At 36.2% G+C, this 26,518-nt stretch overlaps 1 protein-coding gene across 3 annotated transcripts in view; it reads left to right on the forward strand.

Moving 5' to 3' along the window:
- Positions 1 to 5,175: 5,175 nt before the first annotated feature.
- LOC146004752 (sodium-dependent proline transporter-like) overlaps positions 5,176 to 26,518 on the forward strand; it is a 78,719-nt gene continuing 57,376 nt past the window's right edge. The window contains exons 1-5 of one of the 3 annotated variants that reach the window (XM_083143724.1): positions 5,176 to 5,304; positions 8,757 to 8,858; positions 14,004 to 14,127; positions 20,481 to 20,612; positions 25,303 to 25,561. In XM_083143724.1, coding sequence (XP_082999850.1) covers positions 8,775 to 8,858; positions 14,004 to 14,127; positions 20,481 to 20,612; positions 25,303 to 25,561 — 599 coding nt within the window. In that variant the 5' untranslated portion in view covers positions 5,176 to 5,304; positions 8,757 to 8,774. The remainder of the gene's footprint in view (positions 5,305 to 8,756; positions 8,859 to 14,003; positions 14,128 to 20,480; positions 20,613 to 25,302; positions 25,562 to 26,518) is intronic. The other 2 variants (XM_083143725.1, XM_083143726.1) reach the window with 2 other exon arrangements.

The following is a 26,518-nucleotide window of genomic DNA, read 5'->3' on the forward strand; positions in this document are numbered from 1 at the left end:
CTTCGTCTTGGTCTTCCTACAGGTCTCTTACCATCAGGTTTCCCAACAAGAATCCTGTAAACTCCTCTTTCCTCTCCCATTCGTGCCACATGGCCTGCCCACCTAAGTCTTCTTGATTTAATTATTCTAATAATATCTGGACATGAATACAAATTATGTAGTTCTAAATTATGTAGCCTTCTCCACTCACCTGTCTCCTCATCCCTTTTAGGTCCAAAGATTTTCCTAAGGATCTTATTTTCAAATACTCTCAATTTATGTTTCTCTTACAATGTAAGGGACCAAGTTTCACATCCATATAATACTACAGGCAAAATTACTGTTTTGTATATTTTAACTTTTAGTTTCTTAGATATTAAACGAGAAGACAAAAGTTTATGAAGAGAGAAGTAACATGCATTTCCTGAATTAAGCCTACTTTTTATTTGCTCTTTAATATAATTTTCATTTGTTAATATTACTCCTAAGTATTTGAATTTGGAAACTGGTTCAAAAGAGTTGTTATCAATAATTAGATTTTGATTATTACCTAACACTTGGTTTCGGCCTGTAAGCATATATTTAGTTTTCTCTTTGTTAACTTCCAAACCTATCTCTTTAGCAGTTTTGAAAAATATTTTAGCATTATTCTTAATTGTATTCACATCATCCCCCAGTAAGTCTACATCATCTGCATATGCTAACAACTGAGTCACACCATTTAATTTTAGTCCTTCTTTAGTTTCTTTTACCTTCCTAACAGCATATTCTAAGGCAAAATTAAAGAGCAATGGAGATAATGCATCTCCTTGTTTTAACCCATCATGAATTGAAAATTTGTCAGACATATTAATACCCACACGAATTTTATTTACTGTTTCACTGGTGCATATTTTTATCATACTAACAAGCTTCTTAGGTATTCCAAACTCTACTAATATATTATATAATTTATCTCTTTTCACCGAATCATATGCTTTTTTGAAATCAATGAATAGCTGATGGACATTTTGATTATATTCCCACTTTTTTTCAAGTGTCTGTCTGATGTGAAAAATTTGATCTGTAGTTGATCTGTTACGTTTAAATCCACATTGATAATCACCTATAATTTCATTAGCATATGGTGTTAGTCTTGTTAAAAGAATGTTAGACAATATTTTGTATGTTGTCGAGAGTAGAGAAATTCCACGGTAATTATTGTTACACCTTTATATAAATCTCTGATATTTTTATTTTTGCTGTTTGTTTCAATTTCGTTAATTTTGCTTTTCAAGTAATCTCTTTTTTTTACTTCTAAACGTGCGGTTAACTTCTCACTTTATTCTATTATAATTGTTTAGATTTGTATCATCAGAGTTACTTAACCACCTAAGTCTAGCCTGATTTCTTATTTCTATTAGATTATGACATTCATTATCAAACCATGGCTTACTTTTTCTCGGTTTATGGTATCCTATACTTTCTTTAGCTGCTGATTATATTGCATTACGTATGTGCTCCCAATTCTTATTTACGTCTGTTTCATTTATATTTTCATCATCATTTAAATCCTGCAAAACATCAAATCTATTTGACAGTTTAATTTGGTAATCTTTCTTAATTCTTTCATCAGTAAACTTTCCTGTATCAAATTTTAGAACTTTTAGATTTTGTTGCTTATGATTTATCACTGAGAGTCTTTCTCTTAATTTAGCAATTACTAAATAATGGTCATTGACACAGTCAGCACCTCTATGTGTACGAACGTCAATTATACTAGTATGCCTCTCTTGTCTCGCCAGAACATGTGCACTTAGAAGATCAAAATCAAATCTTTCTTATTCTATAATTTGATGCACATACACAGATAAACAAACAGGTCATATAATCGTACAAAAATAAAATAATGCAAATGCTTTCAATTAATCAGGGTATGTTATCTTAGCTTTCATGCAATATTTCTGTTTGTCTTGTGTAGTATTGGTGATGTGTATGTATCTGTCTTGTGTTGTAGTTGTGCTGTCTAGTATGTTTGTGAAGTAGTTGTGCTGTCTAGTATGTTTGTTTTGTCTTGCGTAGTAGTTGTGCTGTCTAATTTGTTTGTGTTTGTCTTGTGTAGTAGTTGTGGTGTGTAGTTTGTTTATGTTTATATTGTGTAGTAGTTGCAGTGTGTTTGTGTTTATATTGTGTTATAGTTGTGATGTGTTTGTGTGTGTCTTGTGTAGTATTGATTGATTGATTTAGTTTATTTTACTTCGCATTTTGTGCTTCTTGGCTAATTTGCGAAGATGGGGATGAGTGATGAAATGATGAAATTGATGAATGGGCATTCACAAACAACCAAGCCTGACCAGGATTCGAACCCGGGACCCTTGGCGTCCCAGTGCGATGTGCTAACCACTCAGCCACAGGATCGGGCATCTTGTGTAGTAGTTGTGCTGTCTAATGTGTTTGTGTTCGTCTTGTGTAGTAATTGTGCTGTCTAATGTGTTTGTGTTTGTCTTGTGTAGTAGTTCCTCCATTCATATTGGGGGTTAGGCGTAGAGCTGACAACTCTGCACTGTAAAAAAAATGTCAAGAAACAGCAATATAAGGCCATGGATGTTCCCAAGGTAAAATATTCCGGAGGTAAAAATAGTCCCCCGTTCGGATCTCCGGGTGGGGACTACTTTGGAAGGTCCCTGGACTAAGGATAAGATCTATGTTAGGAATAAGGATATTAAATTAGGCACCTGGAATGTTCTGAGCCTTTACCGGCCTGGGGCATTTCACTGTACAGTTAATGAGATAGTTAAGTGTAAATTAGATGTAGTAGCTGTCCAGGAAGTTAGGTGGCCAGGAGAAGGGAATTGTAAAACTAAAAATTATACTTTTTTCTATGGTGGTACTGAAAATCATAATTTTGGAACAGGCTTTTTCATAAATAATAGAATTATCTCGGCTCTTAAAACATAGAATTTATTAATGATAGGATATCATATGCAGTTTTACAGGGTAGGTGGTGTAAAATTATTTTAATAAACATACATGCACCAATGGAAGATAAAGATGATAATACTAAAGATGATTTTTATACAGAGTTAGAACAGGTCTTTGATAAATTTTCTCAGTATCATATGAAAATTCTGTTAGGTGACTGTAATGCACAGATTGGCAAAGAAGAGACATTTAAACCCACGATTGGTAAAGAAAGTCTTCATGAATTAAGTAATGATAATGGTATAAGATTGATTACTTTTGCAACCTCAAAGAATTTAATTGCGAAAAGTACCACTTTTAAACATTGAATTGGTATGGATGGCAAATCAAGAGAAAGAGTCTAAACATGAAAATAAATTAATGTGCATCATACTATTTATTTTATATTCTATAGCTGTATAAAAAAAGGATTTATGACTGGGAACTAAAGTCTAGTTTAGTTTAGTTTAGTTTAGTTTCTTTATGTCTAAGGACTACCGGTGTGTACAAATAACAGTACATGGTAATATAGGACATGTCAGTACTTACATCACAATACAATACTACATTTATAGATTTTACACATACAAATACAAAATACATAGCCAAAAATTGTATAAAATTGGATCTTACTCTGGTATTATATCAAAATCACAAAAAATATAACATGAGAAGATATAGAACACTACAGTCTACTTCTAGGAGATACTAATTATCCACCTTCATTTGACATTTAAATTTGCAAGAATATGTGATTATACTACATTGTATACATTTTGTCTTATGTAAAAGTCTCTTCCATGTATTCACCTATAGAATAAAAAACATGCTTCAGAAGCATCGATTTTATCTTGTGCTTGAATATCATCAATTTTGGTTCTTTCCTCACATCTTGTAGTTTATTGTAGAGATCTATGGAAGAGTTTAAGGAACCTTTCTTACATAAGTTAAGGCGGCAGTGTTTTATTTCTTGTGTTTAGGCCATGTATTTCCTCATTTGAGGCAGAGTTGGAAACATTTTGCTTAACATAAATTAAGCATTCATAAATGTATATGCAGTGGCCGCGGTGGCTCAGTCGGTAACGTGTCTGACTACCATGCTAAAGGTCCCGGGGTCGATCCCCGGCCGGTTCAAATCCGGGAACTTTTCTAACGATGGAAGTGGCCCCGGTGCCCACCCAGCATCGAATAACATGGGTACCTGGGGGAAACCCTGGGGGGTAAAGGCAGTCAGGGGCATGATGCTAATCACATCACCCCCACTCACGACCGGATCAAGAAAGTGTGGGGCGTTACCCCCACACCCTCTATATGCCTTCATGGCGTGGTGCTATGCACAGCAGAGCACTTTACCTTTTTTTATATGCAGGGGAGAGTTAACACATTAAATTTACGGAAAAGATTTCTACATGTATAAGTTTTCTTTAGTCCAGCTATGATTCTTATTGCTCTTTTTTGAAGCATAAAAAGGACATTGGAGTGGTCCTTGTTAAGCCCAAACCATAATCCCATATTTAGTAAAGCATCAAAGTTTGCCATATAAAAGCACTTTACAGTTTGGGTGCTTGAGATGTCCACCATTTCTCAAAGGGTAGACATTGAATTCATCTGAACATTTGATGTAGGGCACATAAATATTCGAAAGACTGGCCACAACCAGTAGCGGCAATTAGAAGGGGCGGGGTGGGTGTAATTGCCCCCTACTTCTCACCACTTTTGCCCCGCACTATGCTAAACAAAGGGAAACATACTGTCTTTGCCCCCCACCCCAGTATTGGCAAGTTACCCTCCCGGTTTTGTAAACCAATCGCCGCCACAGGCCACAACAGATTATGTTGTGGTAGCGCTGACAAAGACAATTCCACACAGGTAAAACAGCAACTGTGAAAAATCAGGCGAAACTTTTGGCTGGCTCAGTAGCTCACTTGATAGGCCAATGGCACGGTATATCTGAGATCTGTGTTTTAGTCCTGGTTGAGACTGCATTTTTTGCTGAAATTTCTACATAATACATCTAAGTGTGCAAAATTGTAACAATATTTTATCTGGCTACCAATGGAAGTTCTCTTTTTAGAATTGATGAAATCTTATTCCTGGGAACTGGATTATTTTCCTGAGCAAAAGCAGCCAAAGTAGAATAGAATAGATGATAATGAATGCAAAATAGTTTTATGTGACTGTGTGTTGGACTAAAACAGCCATACAATAAACTCATGGTTATTAGAAATATATACCTCTATTTTCAATAAATAACTACGAGTTTACAATATAATGTCCACTACAGTTTGACAGCAAAAGATTATGATTTAAAACAGTGATTTAAGTTAATGTCAGTTCGAAGATTATAGATAAATTGCACATAAAAATTATATCAGCAATACCATTGTAAGTATAACTGGATATTAATCTAGAAATAAGTTTCTCATAGAACTAAAATAATGTTTATGCATTAGAGCATATTCACTTTCACAGGAATTTAATATTTGGGATTTAATTTTGTAAATGGATTGTTTTGTTAGTATATTAGATTAATCAAATGCTTTCCTTGGTTATATGCAACAAAATTAAAATTGAAATATTAGCTTGGATTTTCCTATTGGTATTGAATTTTATGAAAGAAGATGAAGGAATATTAATTATTTCTTTTTAAGATAGATGTATAAATAATGCAGTGTAAGTATTCTGAAATTATTTTCTGTTGTCTGTATTGTGATGCTTTTCATGACAAATAAAAATGTAAGATGCTGTTATATGTAGTAGTAAGATATTGAATCTGTAGTTTATTCAGAATTTTACATCTGGGGAAAGGGGGGGTTGAAGGGTAAATTTAGAGACTAAGTGAAGTGAACACAGCCTTATTCAGAATTTTGCATCTGGAGGAAGGGGGGAGGGATTGAAGGGTAAATTTAGAGACAAAGTGAAGTGAATCCGGCCTTTGTGAAACATTTTTGGAGTACGTTAGGAGGTTGTGTGTGTGTGGATAAATCACTGTATTGAATAATGCTGATTTTCCGACCATCTAAAAGCTAGTCTTCACCACAAACAGGTAAATTTCAAACACAAAAAAATCATGAAGAAATATGATGGTGAGTGAAATAAGAGATGAAGAGGTGAGCAGCAAATAAAGATTGCTTTCAGTTGCTACCAGCTCCTTAACCTCTCTCTGCTCTTCCCTCATCACATTCCCTCTGGTTTTGTTCATGTTTTAATCAACATCTAATTATTATCTTTGCTGGATGTGTTTTTCCCCCTTTCACAGATTTTCAATTGTCATACCTTGTAACTTCAATTTCTAGTAAGTCAAGTATTAAAACCTTATGTTACTATATATTCTGAGGCTTTACTTAACCCAAATTTAAAAAAGAAAAAGAAAAGACTTCATTATTATAAGTATGGAATGTAGTTTAACCTTACTTTGCAACATCAGAAATTAAGTGACATACGTTACCTCATATTGACCAAAACGAGTTGAATCTAAAAGTTGAGATTTTTACTGTGAGTTAGGTTCATACAGGGCTTCCTTTGTGCGAAATTTCAGAATTTTTCAAGAGGACCCATCTGAGATATTTGACCCCGAAAACTGTCAAAATTCAATGAACGGCCATGTTTGAGCCCATGCTGTAAAAAACAGTGTGCATTTCTAAGCACTTATATTTTATTTACAGACACCCTGCAGGTAGGTCTACACATGAAAAAAAAATCAAGCCTTAGACTAAACACCTTCATTTAAAAAATCGGGCTTAAAAATCCAAATTTTTAACTTTTGTTACCCAAATTTCCACCTTAATTTTCGTACTTAGGATGCAATGTTGAGTAAAATATACTTGAATATCATAGAAAGTATACTTCATTAGCTACAAAATGAAATATGTTTCAGGTCTCTAGCTCTAATGGTTTTTCAGATATAAAGGTTTCCGTATACTGCTACTTGAGCGAAAAGTGCCATGCGCCATGTTGGAAAAATGGCTGCCGCAGGAGAACTAAAGACAATTTTTTTTTTAACATTGGTTTTGATATCTAGAAACATGTACAAACGTATGTACTAAAAATGTTTTTTTTTTTTCTAAAATGGTCATGCAACCAATTATTTAAAAATTGGTTCATTTGACATGGAATGACCCCATAGTGCAACTTGTATATCTTATTTGCTTGATTAAAACTAAGTTCCATGGTGCAACAGCCTTCTATGGGCCAAGACCTGCCAAGCAGCTATTTCTTGGGTGGTGCATGATCAGCACATCAAGTACCATAACCGATGTTTTCTGGCTTTTGAGACTGGTGACTGCCATTTCTTCTATTCAAGTAGCTCTCCAATTGTTCTCACGACAATGGGTAAATGAAGAATTTTTTTGAGCTCCCACTGGGAACTGAACTCAGAACCAGGTTTAAGAATTTTTTTATGCTGACGTAGAAAATGGTTTTCTATACCAAGTAATTTACTAGAAATTACACATAATTTTCATATGTATCAAGTAAACCTGTTCAAGTTTGTTCCCATCCAATCATTAACACTGTCACTCATCCATCTCACTTTATTTCTGTCCCCTAATATAGCTCTTCTTTTAACATTCTTTTAGGCAATCTTTCCAACTTGCTTCCTGTCCTCTCATAGTCATTAAAATTTTATGTATCTACCCCTCAACATCATCAAAAATGTTGTTAAAAACGACACAAAACACATAAACTGCATGATACAAGACACTTTAAAAGTTTGCCTAACCTTTCGACTCCTTCTCAGAGTCATCATGAGCACTGGTCGAGATATGGCAAAGAAGACACAGTTGAGGTTCCGATGATGCCTTGACAATGTTTTCGTTGCCATCTCTTGACCAGCCCTGATGATGATTCCGAGAATAAGTTGAAAAGCTTGGACTAACTTTTAAAGTGTTTTGTATCATGCAGTTTATGTGTTTTGTGTGGTTTTGACAAGAATGTTACTGGCACTTGACGAAATAAGTGTCTTAATGTCACATCATCAATAATTGTTCCCTTATAATCAAAGGGTCCCGGGTTCGATACCAGGTGGAGGTACATTGCCCAGTGGTTTGGGTCCCATTTTAAACTGCAGGTCCCATCCCGATTAGCCTATCAGTGCATAAAGTGGACTGAAAACCAACTCATACAATCAAACAATACACATTGATATCATCAAATTCCACAATATATATTATTCTTTAATGATTACTTTCAGAACTTTTCTAAAAATGACTTCAAATAACGAATGTCCCATCTGTTAAGAACTATGTTTCTTAAGTAGTAGTTTGTACTAAGAGTTTTAATCTTAGTATTCTTGTATAAATTGAAGTGAAAAATGCATGCTCAAAGGCATCAGATCCAATTGCAGTGACGCTGACAGACACAAATTCACCAGTATGCCAGAGACCCAGGTTTAAGTCCTGATAAAGGCTGCATTTTCCCCTTAAAGTTCCAAGTAGTACATCTCTTGTGCATGCAAATTATAAGGTTAGTATTCTTGCGTATAAATTTACCGTTTCTCATAGAAGGTGCAATTGTATGTCATTGATAAAATAATAAGTTACATCATCTTATTTGTTTATACTTATTGTAACCCATGGTGCAACAGCCCTTGAGGGTCAGGGCTAATCTATCTACCAACCTCACTCCTACATGCCTCAGCAGAAGTACACGATCATCTAATCAGTTATAATATGACGTGTGTGTGTGTATAATACACGTGTGACGTATAATATAATATGTGTGGTCAGAACGACAAACCTGCAGTTGTTGTTATACTAATTATACAGTCCCATATTTTAAATATACACATTTTGTGCATGTTATTTCTAAATAACGTTCAACCATCATCTCCTTTTCAGTGTTAATGCACAAGCAGGATGAGGCGGGCCTCCTCTAACGTGGACTTTGAGACTTTAGTTGCTCTGCTTTTTGATTACAGAAAAGTTCAAGAAGTCACCAAGGTAAATTAACAGTTCACTCAGTTTATAAGTGTTCTTTAATTCAATTAATTAAATTCATTTAATTATATGTCTTTCTAATGATTTTCATCACAGTGTAATAACTAAAATTATAAATAAAAGCAAACAAGCTATTACATAATAATTTTTTTTAGTGTTTTAAGTCCATTTTACAGGGTGGTGCATGAATAGTTGACACATTTGAAAATTAGATTGCAAATTTATATTAAAATATTACATGTGCATATTATGACATACAGAATAGTCTGTCCGTTGAAAGTTGTCTCACTGTATCACATGCTCAGTATGGCCCCTTTTTGCCGATCAACCTCTACAAGGCGGTTGCGCATATTTCTTACCACTCTACGGGACATGTATTCGTGAATATCACCACACAACTGAACTATCGGACCTCGCATTTCCATAATGTTTGCTGGCTTTAATGGAAACAGTTTTTCATTTAAAAACACCCACAGGAAAAAGTCACAGGGATTTAAATGTGGGTTTGAAGGCAGCCAGAAGAAACCTTCATTGTCGATCAGGATATCAATTTTAAATTACTCTATCATCAAAAACTGTGTTCAAAAGTCCAACACAACATTAGCGGTGCGAGGGGAAGCCCCATCTTGCATGAATCACTGAGTTCCCATTGGAAGATTAGTTATGAGTAGTTGTGGTACGAAATCATTGCGCAGTATATTCAAATATCGCTGTGAGTTGACTGTATCGTCAAAATAGATTGGCCCTATCATTCCGTGACTGGACAAAGCTACCCATATGATCACTTTATCTCCATGCTGTTTCTTTTCGTGCACAATATGTGGTGCATCTCTTGCCCAAAACCGGATATTTTGTTTGTTGATGGTCCCATCCATATGAAAATAGGCCTCGTCTAAAAACCACGTATTGTATAGAACATGATCTTTTCCTTCTGACTACCGTGCGAATTCCATTCTTTTTCCTTTGTCAAGTTCGGATAGTTTTTGCAATGCAGTAATTTTATACGGATACAGCTTGAGATCACTGTGAAGAATTCTTTGAACTGAATGGCGAGAAATGACCATTTCTTGTGAAGCACGCCGTGTAGACTTGCCCGGGCTGTGCCATGGCAACTCGAACAACCTCAATGTTTTCAGGGGTCCGAACTGGAGCAACGCAAGGTCGTCTTTCTTCTTTCACGGTGGCTTCTTCCTCGAACGTACGGTACAAACGAAGAATAGTGCTTCTTGCTGGAGCCCATAGTGTTTTGATATGAGCTCGAAATTTCCGTTATGTACTTGTAACGCTCTTCGTTTCTGCATACAACAGGACTGTTTTGGCACGCTACATTGAAGACAAACGTCCATGCTCAGGCATGGCTACTCACTGACTGGCGGGAAATGGATGTGTTTACTAAATCATGCCTAGCGTGCCCAGCGATGGACCACCTACCGGTATTTCCAAGGACTACCAAATGCGTTTGTGTATTTTTCAACTCCGACCACAGTTTTTTTTTTTTTTTTAAATTTAGATTTCAAATGTGTCAACTCTTCATGCACCACCCTTTATGCACAAAACTGAACCTACAGTTTAAAGTGGGATCCAAATGACTATGTGTCACCACCAGCTATTGAACACAAGACTCCTTGATTACAAGGTGATGACGTTACCACTATGCCATCAGGGAAGCCCTACATAAATTTGCAAGCTTGTTTTAATCTATAATAAAATTGAAACTTGAAAATTGAAATTTGTTTCACATGATCTGTAAGAACCAACAACAGTGATTCGATTTTATTTAATCCTATTTGTTTAATTAAGTGCATTTCTAATGCCTATGGCATCCATCACATTCATAATATCTGTATCCAAAGTGTAAATAGCATAATCTCATGTACTCTAATGACATGTGGGTCCCAGGTTCAAAACCCAGTGAATATACATGAGTCGGATCCCACTTTAAGCTGTAGGTTCAGTTTCAATTAGCCTTACTGTGCATAAAGTTGACTTAAAACACTAAATCAATCAATCAATCAATCTACGACATGTAAAAAATTGAAAAATTCTAACATATTGATAAGAAATGTATACTTATAGACACTGCCCCACAAGTGTGTGGATTGTTAGGGTTTAACTGTCAATATTATTATTATTATTACTACAAGGCACATGTAAAAAAAAAAAAGGTCGATAATTTTTTACTTGGGACTGCCAACACTGACAAAGCTACGCATGCACGGAAGCATGCCTTAGTATGCTGTGCCTGCAACAGAGGTATATTTCTTAGTGTGGAGGTGCGTACATGTGAATAGCAGGAAGTTGAAATGGCTGCTGTAATAGAAAATCCCACCAAATATGAGGTGAGGTAGGTGATTAGATTTCTCAACGCAAAAGGACTGAGTGCAGCTGACATTCATTGGGAATTGTGTGCCATTTACGGACCAACAGTAATGAGTGAAGAAAAGGTAAGACAATGGTGCTGTGCTTTTCAGGAAGGACGTTCAAATGTTTATGATGACGAGCGAAGCAGCAGACCTAGTGTTCAGACGGATGACCTTGTGCAACGTGTTGAGAAAGTTCGATCCAATCGCCAATTTCACTACTACTGATCTAGGCAAGGAGTTTTCTGAAGTGTCTGATAAAACATTGCACCGAATTGTAACGGACAATCTGGGTTATTACAAACTGTGTGTGAGGTGGGTGCCAAAAATGTTGACAAACACTCACAAAGATGAAAGAATGAAATCAGCATGTGATTTTTTGGCCTGCTGGGAGAAGGATGGGATGACTTGTTTTCTCACATAGTGACTGGAGACGAAACCTGGATATCGTATGTCACTGGTGAGTCGAAGCAGCAATTGATGCAATGGTGCCACTCTGGTTCAACGAAACCGAAGAAATTCAAGCAAACACAATCACATCGCAAAATCATGGAAACCATGTTTTGGGACCAAAAAGGTGTAATCCTCGTGGAATTCCTGGAACTGGGACGAACCATCACAGCAGATGTGTATTGCCAAACACTGTCTAATCTGCGACGTGCCATCCAAAACCAGCGAAGAGGAATGTTATGGTCTGGAATTCTGCTTATTAATGACAATGCCTGCCCACACATAGCTGACCGTACTGTTGCGACAATTCAAAAATTCTGATGGGAATGTTTTAATCACCCACCATCCAGTCCCGATCTTGCCCCAAGTGATTACTTTCTGTTCCTTCACCTCAAAAAGTGGCTTGCTTTGCAATGTTTCGATGGTAGTGAAGTTCTCAAGACATCTGTTCTCGACTGGCTGAGATCCCAGGTGGCAAATTTCTACGCAGAGGGTCTACGTAAACTTGTTTCACGGTACCAAAAAATGCTTGGAGCATCATGGTGACTATGTAGAAAGATAGCCAGAGTATGCACTTGTATAGCATCAAAATAAAAAATTCTCACTTGATTTTATTCTCTGTAATAACCAATCGGTCCTTTTTTTTTACATGCCCCTCGTAAAATACTACTGAAATCCCAGTGTTGGATGGTATGGGGGAATGGTAGCACATTTAAGCAAAATTTTTCATTATAAGGTTAGTGGTTAGTTGCAACTAAGTATAGCCTACTTTAACACTTAGAATCTCTGATTCACCTTAGTACCATTCAATAATTCCTACTTCATGTGGACTGAAGATTTTCTATGTTCCATTGATATGCTGTATCCAACATGAAGTTCATTTTTAGTACTTCATAACAAACTTACAGTTGCTCAATGCTTAAAGTGGTTTCGGTCAATATCCGGAAAGTGAATCACAAATGAATAGACAAGAATGCTACTACTACAAATAATAATAATTAATTAATATTAAAATTACAATGGTATTTATTATTATAAATACATAAGCACAAGTTCTATCACATCTCTCATTTCAGTAAATTTGGTTCTCACTTATATCTTAAATAAATAGCACTGACCAAAATTCTAAATTTCCGAACCATCCACTGACAGGAGACAAATTTAGTACAAAAATTTTATATTTTTTCGTTCATTGTTTACAAGTATTAATGTAACGAAGGATTGACTTTTGATTATCATATTAAATAAATAATATAGATGTCCAATGTTGCAGCAGGAATTGAGTTCTGGCCCACTTTAAGCCCTGAGTTGAACCAACCATCCTAAAACTGAAGTGTGCAACGAACCTAAGAGAAAGGAATAAGACGGCATAGCAGGAGTAAAGTCCACAACAGTTACTGATTTTTTTAATTAAAATGCATGGGGAATATAATGATGAATTTAAGAATTGATTGCTAATGAAATAACTTACAGTGATTACAAAGAATATTGAAGTAAGTCTTGAAGCTTTCCTGGCAATGAATGATGTAAACATTGTCTCGGGCTATCGACCAGGTGAGTTGTGGAAAGGATTCCAAGCTTTCGAGAGCTAATGTCACGCTCATATTCCGGGTAGATGTGCAGTCCTGAGAGTCAACCTGGTGCATATGTGTTCATAGAGAGAGGTTCCCAGTGAAGATGGTGGACCAATCGGGTGCCGTGTCTGCTACATCTGCACTGCTGGTTGACTATTGCTAGCCAGGCTGAGTCCAGTTCAAGCCCTGTGTCGCAACTCTCCTTTCCTTCTTTTTTGCTTCCTTGATGACACAGTTGCGGTAGTTTGAAGAATTGGTTATAATTCCTGGAGTGTCTGGATTCCCAGGTGTGTCCATGTTCCCCAATGTGCGCAGATATCCTTGTGTGTCTGGACTTCCTGATGTGCTGGCCTTCATAACAGTACTCGTTTTAATGTTTTGTTGATGTTGTGTTCCAAGTACACATTCTGTCTAAAATCTGTTCGAAGATGCTGTATTTCTTCAATGAAATATTTGTATCACGATGCTAGACACTTTTGTCTACATGTCACATCTTTCAGCCATTGCCTCAGGTTTTTTTCCTAGGGTGGATTATCAATGATGTTCCTACATACAGTGACCCTTGGGCTCAACTAGCCTCCAATCAATGCAATCCTGGGGTAACAGCAATCAGAGCATGGTGCTGATCACATGATCTTCACTATTCCCAAGATTCAGAATGTGTTGGGGCCCTTCTTCTACACCTCTTATATGTCTTTATGGCATGGTGTATTGCACAGAGGATAGTTTTACCTTTTTTAAATTTGATTATTTTTGTTTTCCAGTATACTGTGTGGACCACCTTAAAATGGATATCTAAAAAAGATTTTCTTACTATTTTACTAATTTCTCAATTTAGTACTTATGACATGATGTACGTGACTGCAACGGCATTCACTGCTGGACAAGGTAGGGTGCTCTTTTCCTAACATACAGGGTATCTGAATTGAAAGACCCTAATTTCTACAGTCTGTAACTCCACATGTATTTGATGCATTCAAATGAATTATACATTAATGAATATACATAGTTCTAATGTTTCTATGAACGAAGTAGTAATTAGTACATTTAGTACATTTCTACATGAACCTGACATCACCCCTTTAGATTTTTTCCTGTACGGGTATGTCAAGGACATGGTATATTCAACCAAAGTGACAACTCTGGAACCACTTCATGAAAGGATTGTAATTGGGACAACCACACATGTTACAACCTGGCAGGAAATTGAGTATCGACTGGACTGGACTCATGGGGCGCATGTAGAAATGTACTAATTGCTACTTTGCTGACAGAAACTTTAGGACTATGTATATTCATTAATGTATAATTCATTTGGATGCATCAAATACATGTGAAGTTACAGACAGTTGAAATTAGGGCGTTTCAATTCAGACACCCTGTATACTATAAATACTGTAGTACCACAATATTACCAGTTAACAAGTCACAAAATAAATAAAGAACCAAATGTCTTAAAGCATCTTTGAACTTATTATTCCAAAATATTTAATGATGAAACCATTTGCACATATTTTATACAATTGTCACAAACAAAAAAAACTGAGAGAGTGTGTATGGGTGCTCACCTATATTGGTCCTAAACTTAACTGTCTTATATACTCATTGGTATGCACTACACAAGCATGTGTTTTATGGGACCAAATATGGATTAAATCTACATACTATGCTGATCGTTTGTGGGGAGGGGTTAAGTGTAAGTCACTACAATGCCAGAGGAATAAACTCTAAGACTGAGCAGACATCACTTTGAACCAATATCCATACTGATCCCGATACTCTTACAGATTCCCGCCAATATCCATACTTGAAAATACTGTTATGTAATCACAAAATAGTTTCTCATGCAATATTGCTACAAAATCAATGGAAACTTCAAATTTTGAACAAGTTCCAGAATAATTAGACTCCGCGAAAATGTTACGCAGAATATTTGCAGACCCACAAATGATCAAAAAGCCAGAAAGGTATCAGCAGTGAAAATCCAACTGATACATGAGCATCGGTATTGATTCAGCCCTAATAAGCCCACAGGTATTCATAACTTGCCACAATATATATTATGCTATTCAGAAAGATAGTGAAAACATTTACATCTCTACGCAAGTGTTTATTATTATAATCATTATTATTATTATTATTATTATTATTATATTATTATTATTATCATCATCATCGAAGTATGAAGGTATTCAAAAGTGCAATGATGAGGTTAATAAGCACCTAGGAATGGATTCAGCTCTAAAAACATTTTTTGAATACCATTATGGGTTAGAAAATGGAGCAAGACATATGTATATTGATCTGTGTGTTTCAAGGAAAGTTAAGTCCAAAGGCTTATTCCAATACCTACCTACTGAAAATTCTGTCTACTGTTTTCAGTAGATCAATCGGTGGTTTGAAACTACTGTACTTTAGATGAACTGTAATGCTACTGTCTTCTACTGTGTTTAGTAGTCCTACTGTGTCTACTGTTTTCAGTGGATGAACTGTACTCCTAATGTTTTCTACTGTTTTTGGTAGTCCAACTGCTTCTCCTATCTTAAATAGTAGAACTGTACTCTTAATGTTTTCAGTAATATAATTGTACAGCTAACATCTTTCATTGTGTTCAGTATATTGCTGTCTGAAAACAGTACTCTTCTAAGTAACAAAAATTTTCTTATCTATACAACTGAAAATGCAATGGAAAAATCGTATAAACAACTAAAATAAATGTATGGTAAAGCATGTTGAACTTGCTACTTAGGAATGTGTTCACACAACAAAGAAATCAAATAAAGTGAACACGTTTTTAAATGTGTAGCTTCATTGTGGATAACGCACTTGTAGAAAATTGAAAAATATACTCTTTTATATATAAATTGACATATTGTTCTTCCTATATTCACACAGAAACAGCAAAAAATTAGTTTAAACAAAGACCCCACCCTCAATGCTTGAAAAACCAAATCAAGCAAAGACTGTTGACTTTGTTGATCAAAAGATGGGTCCTTTCTGCAATTGCATTGCACAGATATAAAAATAACTCTGTAAATTTCATGCTGAAAAAAAAATCAACTGATATGATCATGTATTCAAACTACTAGCTGCTTTAAGGTTGAGTTATTTCTTAAGAAAGAATTATAGTAACTTATTCATTAAGATATATCTGACTTCAGTAGTATTAATTAGAAAAACAGTAGAAATTCAGTTCATGTACTGTTTTTCCAATTCACTTCAAAATCACTGAAAATGGTGTCAAGACTTAATTTGTCTATTCTTGGGAGTCAATAAATGATTTTATAATATATTGTAGCAAGTATTATGCATAATTATTTACATTGTTCTTTTCAGTACAGTAGTTCTACTGTAGAGTACAGTAGCTGTACAGTAGATGTACAATAGGATTTCATTACATTTCACAGTACACAGTAGAAGACATTTGAAAACAGTAGAATTTGTCTACTGAAAACAGTAGAAATTTCCATCAGACCCCCCCCCCCCCGCCATCCCGATCTATGGACCTATGAGTTATTTTTTCTTTCTTTCTTTTCCTTTAGTCCACTTTATGCACCGATAGGCTAATCGGGACTGGATATACAGTTTAAAATGGGATCCAAACCACTATGTGCCTCCACTGGGTATCGAACCCAGGACCCCTTGATTACAAGGTAACATTGTTACCATTATGATATCACTCTAATACCCCTTGTAATATATGCTGTCGAGTTCTTTTGTGGTATGTTTGTATTAGGTATTGATAATTATGGTATGAAAAAATGTTCAGCTATTAAAAATAATAATGTTTCAAGCAAGAATAGATAATTTAGTAGTGCTTGCACTCTATCATCTACAACAGAGTGCATTGCTGTACCCAGTGATCAGAATGCTACATTTTAAAAGTAGCTTCGCTACAGCTACAGCTACTCTTCCAAAACGTAGCTTTGCTATAGCTACAGCTACATTTTCCAAGAAGTAGCTCGCTACGCTACTCCTGTTCGCTACTCACTACTTCGCTACTTCTTGCGCTACTTCTGCATAAAAAAAAAGAAAACAACCATATGGGTATTAAAAAATCCCCTTCTACTGGTAAATAGATTCTGTTATTTATTATCATGATTCCAGTCATTCGATAATGTTGATAGCAATGTTACTTCTGTTACTTATTTTTACTATAGTTTTTGAGAATACCATACCTATGCAAGTGGCATATCAATTCAAATTTGATATATGGATATTGCAATTAGGGTGTTACCCAAATTAATTATTACAACTATACACAAATCAAATTTGGTAGGATTACATATTTATATTCACATCAACATATTTTCCTTGAGAATAAATATTTCATTTTTATAGACTGATATAAAGTCAGCATTTTGAATGAAAAGTACCTGGAGCCCTTCGACTAAAGGGCCCCAGTTCGATACCCAGGGGAGGCACATAGTGGTTAGGATCTTGTCTCGATCAGCTTATCTATGCATAAAATGGACTCAAATACAAAAACTAGGAAAGACGCCAAGCTGGGAGGATGAGATCCTCCTGCTCATCCATTCCCCACACTGCTCATCATTCATCATTCTTCCTCGTTCTCACAATTAGCCGAAAGTGGCAGAAAGCTACTATAGATAAGATAATAATTAAATAAACCATTCATCCTCATTGTCATGATTGAGAGAAGTGGAAGATTAGATGAGGAGGTATGCAGAAGAGGACAAATGGTTGGTGGACTATATCAAAGCATTCAAAGATTAATATGGAACATTGATGTACCTATGAAATTCAAGAAGGTAGTATACAACACATACTATGTGCCAATCATTACGTATGGAGCAGAGTCTTGGACAATGACAGAGAGAGACAAAGTAAAGATGCAGGCAGTGGAGATTAAATTTTTAAGGAGTCTTTTGAGATCCGACAGACAGTGGGTGTAGTGAAGCTTCAGGACAGATAGATCAGGCACAGATGAGATGGTTCAGACTAGGGATGTGACGAAGCTGAAAATTTACCGATGCCGATGTACTCACCGATAATTTTTGGAACCGATACCGATGCCGATATTTAACCGATTCCGATACATAAGATTATTAACAGCATGACAAAAATAAATTTGCTATGTACATTTCCATTGCATATCATATGTATATACATATATATTCTCAAGAGATGCGAATGTACATTTGCATCTACAAACGGTTATGTGAACCTTTAAGAAGAACATGGATTCTCAAGAGATTAAACATTAATACACAAGCAGTTCCTTGAAATGCAAAATGAATTCCTGTTCTGCCAGATTCAACTTCAGAAACACAAGATTGGGAAGCACTTCTGGAAGTAACCTACTTCTTCTCTTATCGCAAATCTGTTCAGCAACACTGAACACTCAATCACTGAATACTGATGCAGCAGGTATGCCCAAGTATTTTCTCATCACTTGCTTCAGGTTTGAATATTCATTTTTGAATTTCCAATACAACAGCAGATCCTGGTTTAGCAATGTACTGTTTTATTTCCGATTTATAGTTAGGTTGATCCTCTGAATGAGAGTTTGCAATAATTTTATTATAAAAACTCTACAATAATGACGAATCATAACCAAATTTTCCATAAATCTTACAAAACTAGAATATAAAACTTATTAGAAGGTAAAAACTCTAGTATAATCTGTACCGGTCTAAATATCGGATTTTTGCCGATTCCGATACCGATGCCGATGTGTCAATTTCGGCCGATTTTCATTCATCTGTAATCGGCTTCGGCACATCCCTAGTTCGGACACATGAAGAGGATGGATGCAGAAAGACTACCAGTAAGAGCTTACAATGCACAAGGAGTGGGAATAAGGCCAAGGGGGAGACCAAGATGTTGGTGGAAAGAGCAGATAGTGGAGAGTGTTAGGTTGGTTGGTTGGTTGATTTGTTGTTTTAAGTCCACTTTATGCACAGTAAGGCTAATTGGGACTGGACCTACAGTTTTTAAAGTGGGATCCGAACCACTTGTGCCTCCACCGGGTATCGAACCCGGGACCCCTTGATTACAAGGCGACGACGCTACCACTGCGCCATCGGGGAGGCCCTGAGAGTGTTAGGAGAAGAGGACAAGATTGGAGCACCTTGAAAAGAGAGGAGTGGTGAAAGACCAGGAAAAAAGTGGAGAGGCTTTACTTTTATGCCGACCCAGCCAGAGGCAGGAAACAGCGAAGGATGATGATGTCATGATTAGCAAAAGTTACAGAAAAGTGACGCAAAAGTAGGAGAAATACATAAATTTAAAAACTATGTACATTAACTAAAGGAAATTGTCGTTTCTGCAGGAAAGTCAATGACTCCTACATACTTTTTGCAATATGATGAAATTATTGAGGAAACTGTCATGTAAACCTGAGTGTTCTAAACGTATTGTAATTTTAAAATTTGTGAACAAATACTATCGCGAAAATAATTGTAATTCCAGAAACTCTATCATTCTTGTAACAATAATTTCTTGCTTGTGAGATCCTATATACTGACGATGATCAATGCTGTTAACGTACTGAGCCATTTATTGCTGGCACTATTCCCTTCTCGGTGGAAAATCCATCGCTCGTTTTTGCACTGCAAGTTCTGTCTTACACAGCAATTAATGACAATTTGGTGTCTCTTACACCATGAATATCCACAGGATTTGTTCCAGGGGTGACGCAAACGAGGCACTTTTTTCGAGCTGCTAGCAGGAATATATTCATATATGTCAGTTAGTTATCTGGATATCTGAATTATTCAGATACTAATTAAATAAATTATGCAGATATATATATATATAATCTACAATCTAGATAATCTGTATCTCCATGTAATAGACTGTCTTTATGAACCTCCTGCAAAATTAAGGGTCATTGTCGACTTTTTCTGACGCTGTTGCCACATTCAAAATTCACCTCAAAATGCTGAGAAAAAATGTAGCTGTAGCGAAATTTTCGCTACAACTACAGGAATTTTGTAGCTTTGCTACCGCTACAACTACAATTTTCTAAATGTAGCGTCGCTACAGCTACAGCTACAAATTTTGTAGCTAGCTACAGTAGCGACGCTACAAGTAGCTCGCTACTTCTGCCCACTGGCTGTACCTCATGGTAGCAATATGTAATTTACACTATTTCCTTAAATAGAGTAACCTTTGAGAACAATCCATGTACAAAATTGGTAAATTAACATTTTTGAAACCATTAATCTTTATTTTTCATATTTAACTTTGGTATGTTTATGTTTTCTTCTCTGCAGGTTTCTATTATGTTGAAATGATCATTGCATATGCTCTTGTTGGAATTCCAATGATGGTAATGGAATTATTTTTAGGATATTTTTCCCAACGAGGACCTTTGTTATCTTGGAAAATTGCACCTGTTTTACAGGGTAAGATTGCTAAGAAATGTTCATTAAATTAATGAAATATGTAATGTTTGATTACACTAGGGAACAGCCATTTTGTATTCTGTTAGCGAATATGTGTTCTTAACTAATTTCGACATGCTGATTTCGGATTTGCCACTCCATCGTGTACCATTTTCGAGATACGCGTGACGTCACATTTGGTATAATATGGGTAATTTATACACCACTGAATTCTGCTTTTCTTGTAATCTGGCAACACTGCAAATTGTTTGCATGCCAAATCATCATGTACACCTTCAGTAGTCTCTTATGTGTTGGTATGTGGGGTTTAATGTAATGTTGTTTGCTACAAAAAAGGATATTACTATATACCCTACTAAATAAACATGCAGTTTACAGCGTTTGATTTGTGCAGTGACACAGTGGACTGTGCTGTGATAAACTATGTTGACTGAAAGAACCCATTAGCTGTAATCATCCTAACAAATTCTGTTACATTTCTGACCAATGCACTCCAAAATTGCAATGTAAAAAGATCACAGATTGTGATCTGATGGGCCTCACATGGTACATATCATAGTTGTACTATGGTATAACCTTAAGAGAATGGTTGAATGGTATTCATCAAAGCCTTTTGATGTGTCTATGATATGGCTTGAACCAAGTGACCACGTGACTAGTTGTTATTTTTGCTGCACTGTAATGTGTGACTATTCCTCGAAGAATAAAAGCATATGAAAATGCCGATGTGCCTTCCGCACAGTGAGGGATTTCCAATTCCTAAATCACTATCCACCACAGTGGAATTGAACATTTCTCGTCACCAGGAATGGTCTTTCAAATATAAAAGATAGTGTTAAATAGAAAGAAGATAGGTAGGTTAGTTTTGCACGATAAATTTCAAATCTTTTATTTCATGTGAAAATTAATTTAATAACATCGCCAGATGTTGGTGCACCTGGTTGCAAGTACACTTTATAATATTTTTTTTTAAAAAAAAATATTTTATGAATATGGCATGATTAACCCCATAAACCATCTGTAGTGCATAGAATTACTCCCATGTCCCCTAATGTGCCTTCATGACACGGTGCTATGTGCACAGAGAACTTTACCTTTCTCTTTTTGTATAGAATGCATTAAAATGTATCGTTCCTTTCAGTGGCATGCGGTGATAAATCAGGCAGGGGAACAGGTCACCTGCACTTGCCCCCCCCCCTCCCCCCGCATGGGTGTCTTAATATAATACAGTAGATCAAGTAAAATTCAACCCTTATTGAAATGAACCAAATAAATATACGATACATATACTGTATTACAAATTGTCAGAAGTGATAAACATGAGGCACGTTAAAATTATATGACAATAATAATTTTAAAGCAAATGTGATATAATATAAAGAAAACATTAAAAATAAAATTGTTGATGCGCAACAAAGAAAAATTTGATAATATAAATTTTTGAGTGATCAGATAAAAAAAAATGTTTTGTCGGAACCTGTTTCATCTCTTTATTCGTAGATTAAGTTGTTGTTTTTTTTTAATAGAGTTGAGTATTCTTGTAATTCAAATGCCCCCAATGCAATAATGGCACACAGATGGCTGAGTTTTTTTCATGACATTCGCTAGGTTAGTAGAAGTTGTTAATGTGACAAAACCCGAACTATTCCAGACTCCCTTCTCAGGATCAAACAAGGACAACAATATAATTTGCCACTGGAAGAATATCCAGTTAATAATTTTACAGAGTTGTAGTAACTCATTTGAAAATGCCTTGTGTATGATTTCGTTTTAGTTTTTAATTCAGTTAGAATATGTGTTGGTTTGTTGTATTTTCTGCAAAGTTCAATGAACTAAAGGCTTTCGTCCTCAGCCGGTTGATCATACAACACTTGCAACATTTGCTTTCTTGTCCTGCCGCTGCGTGCCTTGAAACTTTGGTCTTGGGGTTGGTGGAACAGGTGGATGTGAGCTGTTCCCTCAGAAGCTATTTCCAAGCGTTTAGCCAAGGCATTTAGCAGACGCTTAGACTGTAGAAGATTTTTCTAGTTCGTTATGAATGTCAGACACAAGTTCTCAACGAGATTAGGAAGTTATAGACTTTCTACACTCAAATGAATGTATCACTGTGACGCGATTAAACTTCAGCACATAGCAAAAACTGGAAGAAAAGTGAATCCGCAATATCTCTGGGGGAACAGCTAGAGTGTTCAGCTTCCGTGGTGCTGTGTGGATCGTTTACCTTCGCGCGTGGTCGGAAATACTCGGCATCAGACAGTAGAGGGTGAGAGCCATGATGTGTTGGGTTGGGGGTAGGTGACGTAAACAAACGTCCAGCCACGGTGAAAGATTTTCTTCAGTGTTACTTTTGGAAACGTTGATTTCGGGAGAAAGAAGTGTTCTTATTATGTTAATATAAATAATTTAAATAGCTCAAAAGCACGATAAGTAGGAGGGAACAGCCTGTTCCCTCTGTTTCATGGAGGGACTGCCACTGGTTCCTTTATCAATTCGATAAATACCAACTGAGTCCACTGACACATATCAAAAATTATTGCAAGTGACTCCATATCTGTCTTTTATCCATTTTTCTTTCCTTCTTACAATATACTTTTTACATCTTACAAGCTTTCATTCCATACTGAATGTTCATGCAGAGAATTACTTTTGTGTTTGATGTTTAAAGAATATTCATATAGTTAAAGTTAATAACTAACACTAGGTTCATGTGTCTATTGTTTTTTGTACAAATGTTAAGTATATTCAAAGTCTCAGTTGATGATTTTTGAGACACCCTGTATATGTCAGAAATGAGACGTGATGCACAAATTTTGAGACTTTCTCTGAATACCTCGCACCAAAATTAGTAAAGATCATATTATTTTATCCAGGATACAGAAAAGAAGTTGAAATTTGTTCTCTAGTGTTATCATAAAGATATACTTTTTGGAACAATTAACTTACTGGTTTCATTCAAAAGTCTTTATTGAGCATATTTTAAAAATAAAAGTTCCTTTAACTTATAATGACATATTACCAAACAACACGATAACTTGTTTTTACTTTCTAATAGAATGTCATTGTATATAGAGGGAAAAGTAATTAAATAAACAACATTTGATCAACTGAAAAATTCATGATTACACAAGTCACTGATTAACTTTTGAATCCCACAGTCAAATATCTAACACAGTTGGAGCCACAGTAAATAACCTAAGCTATCAAGCAAGGGGAGGCATGTGAATGATTAAATAGTTTGTTTTTCTCATTAATGAAGTATCTATTTTTATCCATGTTTATGAGGTATGATTCTATTATATGTATTCCAAATGGAAAATTATGTGATTGCATTCGTCAGGAGATCTTCTACTGCACTCTATTTGGGTACAAAATTTGCTGTGAGATATGTAACTGGTGTTACCGCAGGTAACAGCAAAATGTAAAGAATTAAAAAGTTGTTTCAATAAAATGACAACATTGTTTAATACGTTAACCAACAGCATTGCCATCCAGTAGATATTGCAGAGGACATTTTTTTCTGCAGCCGACAGAATCACAGAAGAAGTCCGTTCCACTACCCTGAAGAGGTAACAAGAGGAGAGGGCGACATTGCAAGGGAAGAGCAGGAGAAGACTTTGGGGCAAGGTATGCTATGGGGTAATTCATATGCCTGTTAATAGGCCCAGTTACTTGTCAGGCCTGCCGGATTAGGCTAGTGTTGTCACATTGGATTGGCAGAAAAGAGTTAAATCCCACCTAAAATGGGGATATTATATCTGTGAAGCAACTAGAGGTAGACTGCAAGGCCAAGGCTGGATTTAACTACATCTGAGACCAGTTAGGTATTAGAGGAAAATATAGTTCCTTAGTCCAATTCGTGATTTGGACAAACCTTGCTCCAAAATACTAAGCTGGCAACATTAGTACGTACAGCTGGGCTTTCCTTCCACATTGACTGTCACTGGAGGAGCGGAGTTCTGTCATCTACTCACCACAGAAATGTCAAACTGACCCGAGAAAAGTGTGGTTCTTCTCCTTTGCAGCTCACTGGGAATAAACAGAGAGATAGATGAAGAATTGACAAGGGTCTACCACTATTCATTGGATTTTCGCTGTAACTGTTTCATGAGTGGTAGTTCTCTCTAGGAGTGTTTGTTGTGGCTAAATCACTGTGTGAATTGCACAAAAGAACAAAATGAACATTAATCTAGATCGAAGATATGTTGGTTTTTTTTGTGGGGGGGGGGTGATAATGTCTAGCAGGCATAATTGTCATACTGATGGCCAGTAACACTTTTGAAAAAGTCGTGCCACGCCACTGATGTAGGGAGTATTTGCCTACATACATATAATAGCATTATGGCTGGGGTCCCAGGTTCGAATCCTGGCCTGGGCAGGTTCTTTGCATCTTTACCATCACTCATTCTACCTTCACAGCCAAAAGAGGTAGAACAGTGATGCAAGATAATAAATATCAAAAAAAGTGTTATAAAAGAAGAAAGTTACAAAAAAAAAGTTGGTAACCTTTATAAGAGTGCCTCATAAACATCACTAAATATTCCATACTTCCCTAGTAACTATTATCGATAAAATATTCAAAAATGTGTAGAAACAAAATTACATGCCATGTGAAAATCATTTATTACTAGTTAACAATATACATTGGAAGCATTAGATTTGAACTTATAGAAAGTGCTTAATCTCTTTTCAGGAATTGGATATACTATGGTTCTTAGGACTCTAGGAAAAACTATTGTTCTATGTATTTGGTTGACAGAACTTTTGTGGTACTCAGTATTAACACTGCTAGTCAGCATTCCCTGGGACACTTGCAATTTTACACGTGCAGATCCAAATATTTGCTACAATCTTAAAAATGACACCGCCATGTTGCCTTATTGCCCCACAGTTGCTCCTGGAATTCCCTGCTCAGAAGTTAGGATGGAAGTAACAGGAACTCACTTTTATCGGTAAGTTTTATAGGAACACTAATTCTCAGCAAGAAAGTGCATTGATTAAGAACCAATTGATGTCTTCAGTATCTATTGGTACATCATATAGTTATTATGAGATCCACATAGAGTAGGTCTATTATTAGAGACCGGATTTTAAAGGGAAAAAAATTCCTCTAAAAAAGACAAAGAAAGGGAAAATTATTGCCAGAAAATGGAGAAAAAAGGACTATAGTTTTTCTGCACTCCACTAAAAACACTATTTTAAATGAAAGCGCAATGCATATCATTCATATGTAAAAAGGGATACATTACATTTCGTATTAATGTACCCCTTTTACATGTTAGTGGTATATACAGAGGTTGTGCGCTTTATATCCGACCATTTTTGATTCGGTGCTGCCACCTGCCATATCATGCTGGAACTATGGGTCTGCTGGCGGGAGCAGTGTTGTGTCTGGCCTTGTAGGAGTGTGAATGTTGGTAGTGAATGTTATCAAATGGCACTGAAAATCAACCGGTATTGGGAGGGTTATGTAATGGCCCTTTTCCATGCTAAGTTTTCATACGTACGCATTGTGAAACAGTGTCAGGAGAATGGGTTAACACTCAGGGTGACTACTACGAAAGCTATTGTGGTCCGTTACACACAACAGGCTCTCCTTGCGAAACATTCACCAACGAAAACCACCAGGAGAAGGGCTGCAAGCAAAGTGTCATCTGTAGTGCAAAGGGGAATCCGTCGATTGGCGTGCCAAGAAAATCCCCCGACTCAACGTGATATGGCCCACAGATTTCACCTTGCACCGTCAACTGTGAACAAAACAATTCGCAAGCGCCTCAGGTTGAAGTGTGTGCAGAAGGCCCGTGTACGCCAGCTTCTACTGCGTCACATTGCCGAACATAAGACAAACTGCAGGAAACTGTATGAAAAGTACCTGGCAGGTTCCAAATGGAAGAACGTTGTCACAATGG

The sequence above is a fragment of the Lepisma saccharinum genome, chromosome 22 (genome assembly GCF_977018435.1).
Source record: "Lepisma saccharinum chromosome 22, izLepSacc3.1, whole genome shotgun sequence".
NCBI classification, from domain to species: Eukaryota; Metazoa; Arthropoda; class Insecta; order Zygentoma; family Lepismatidae; genus Lepisma; species Lepisma saccharinum.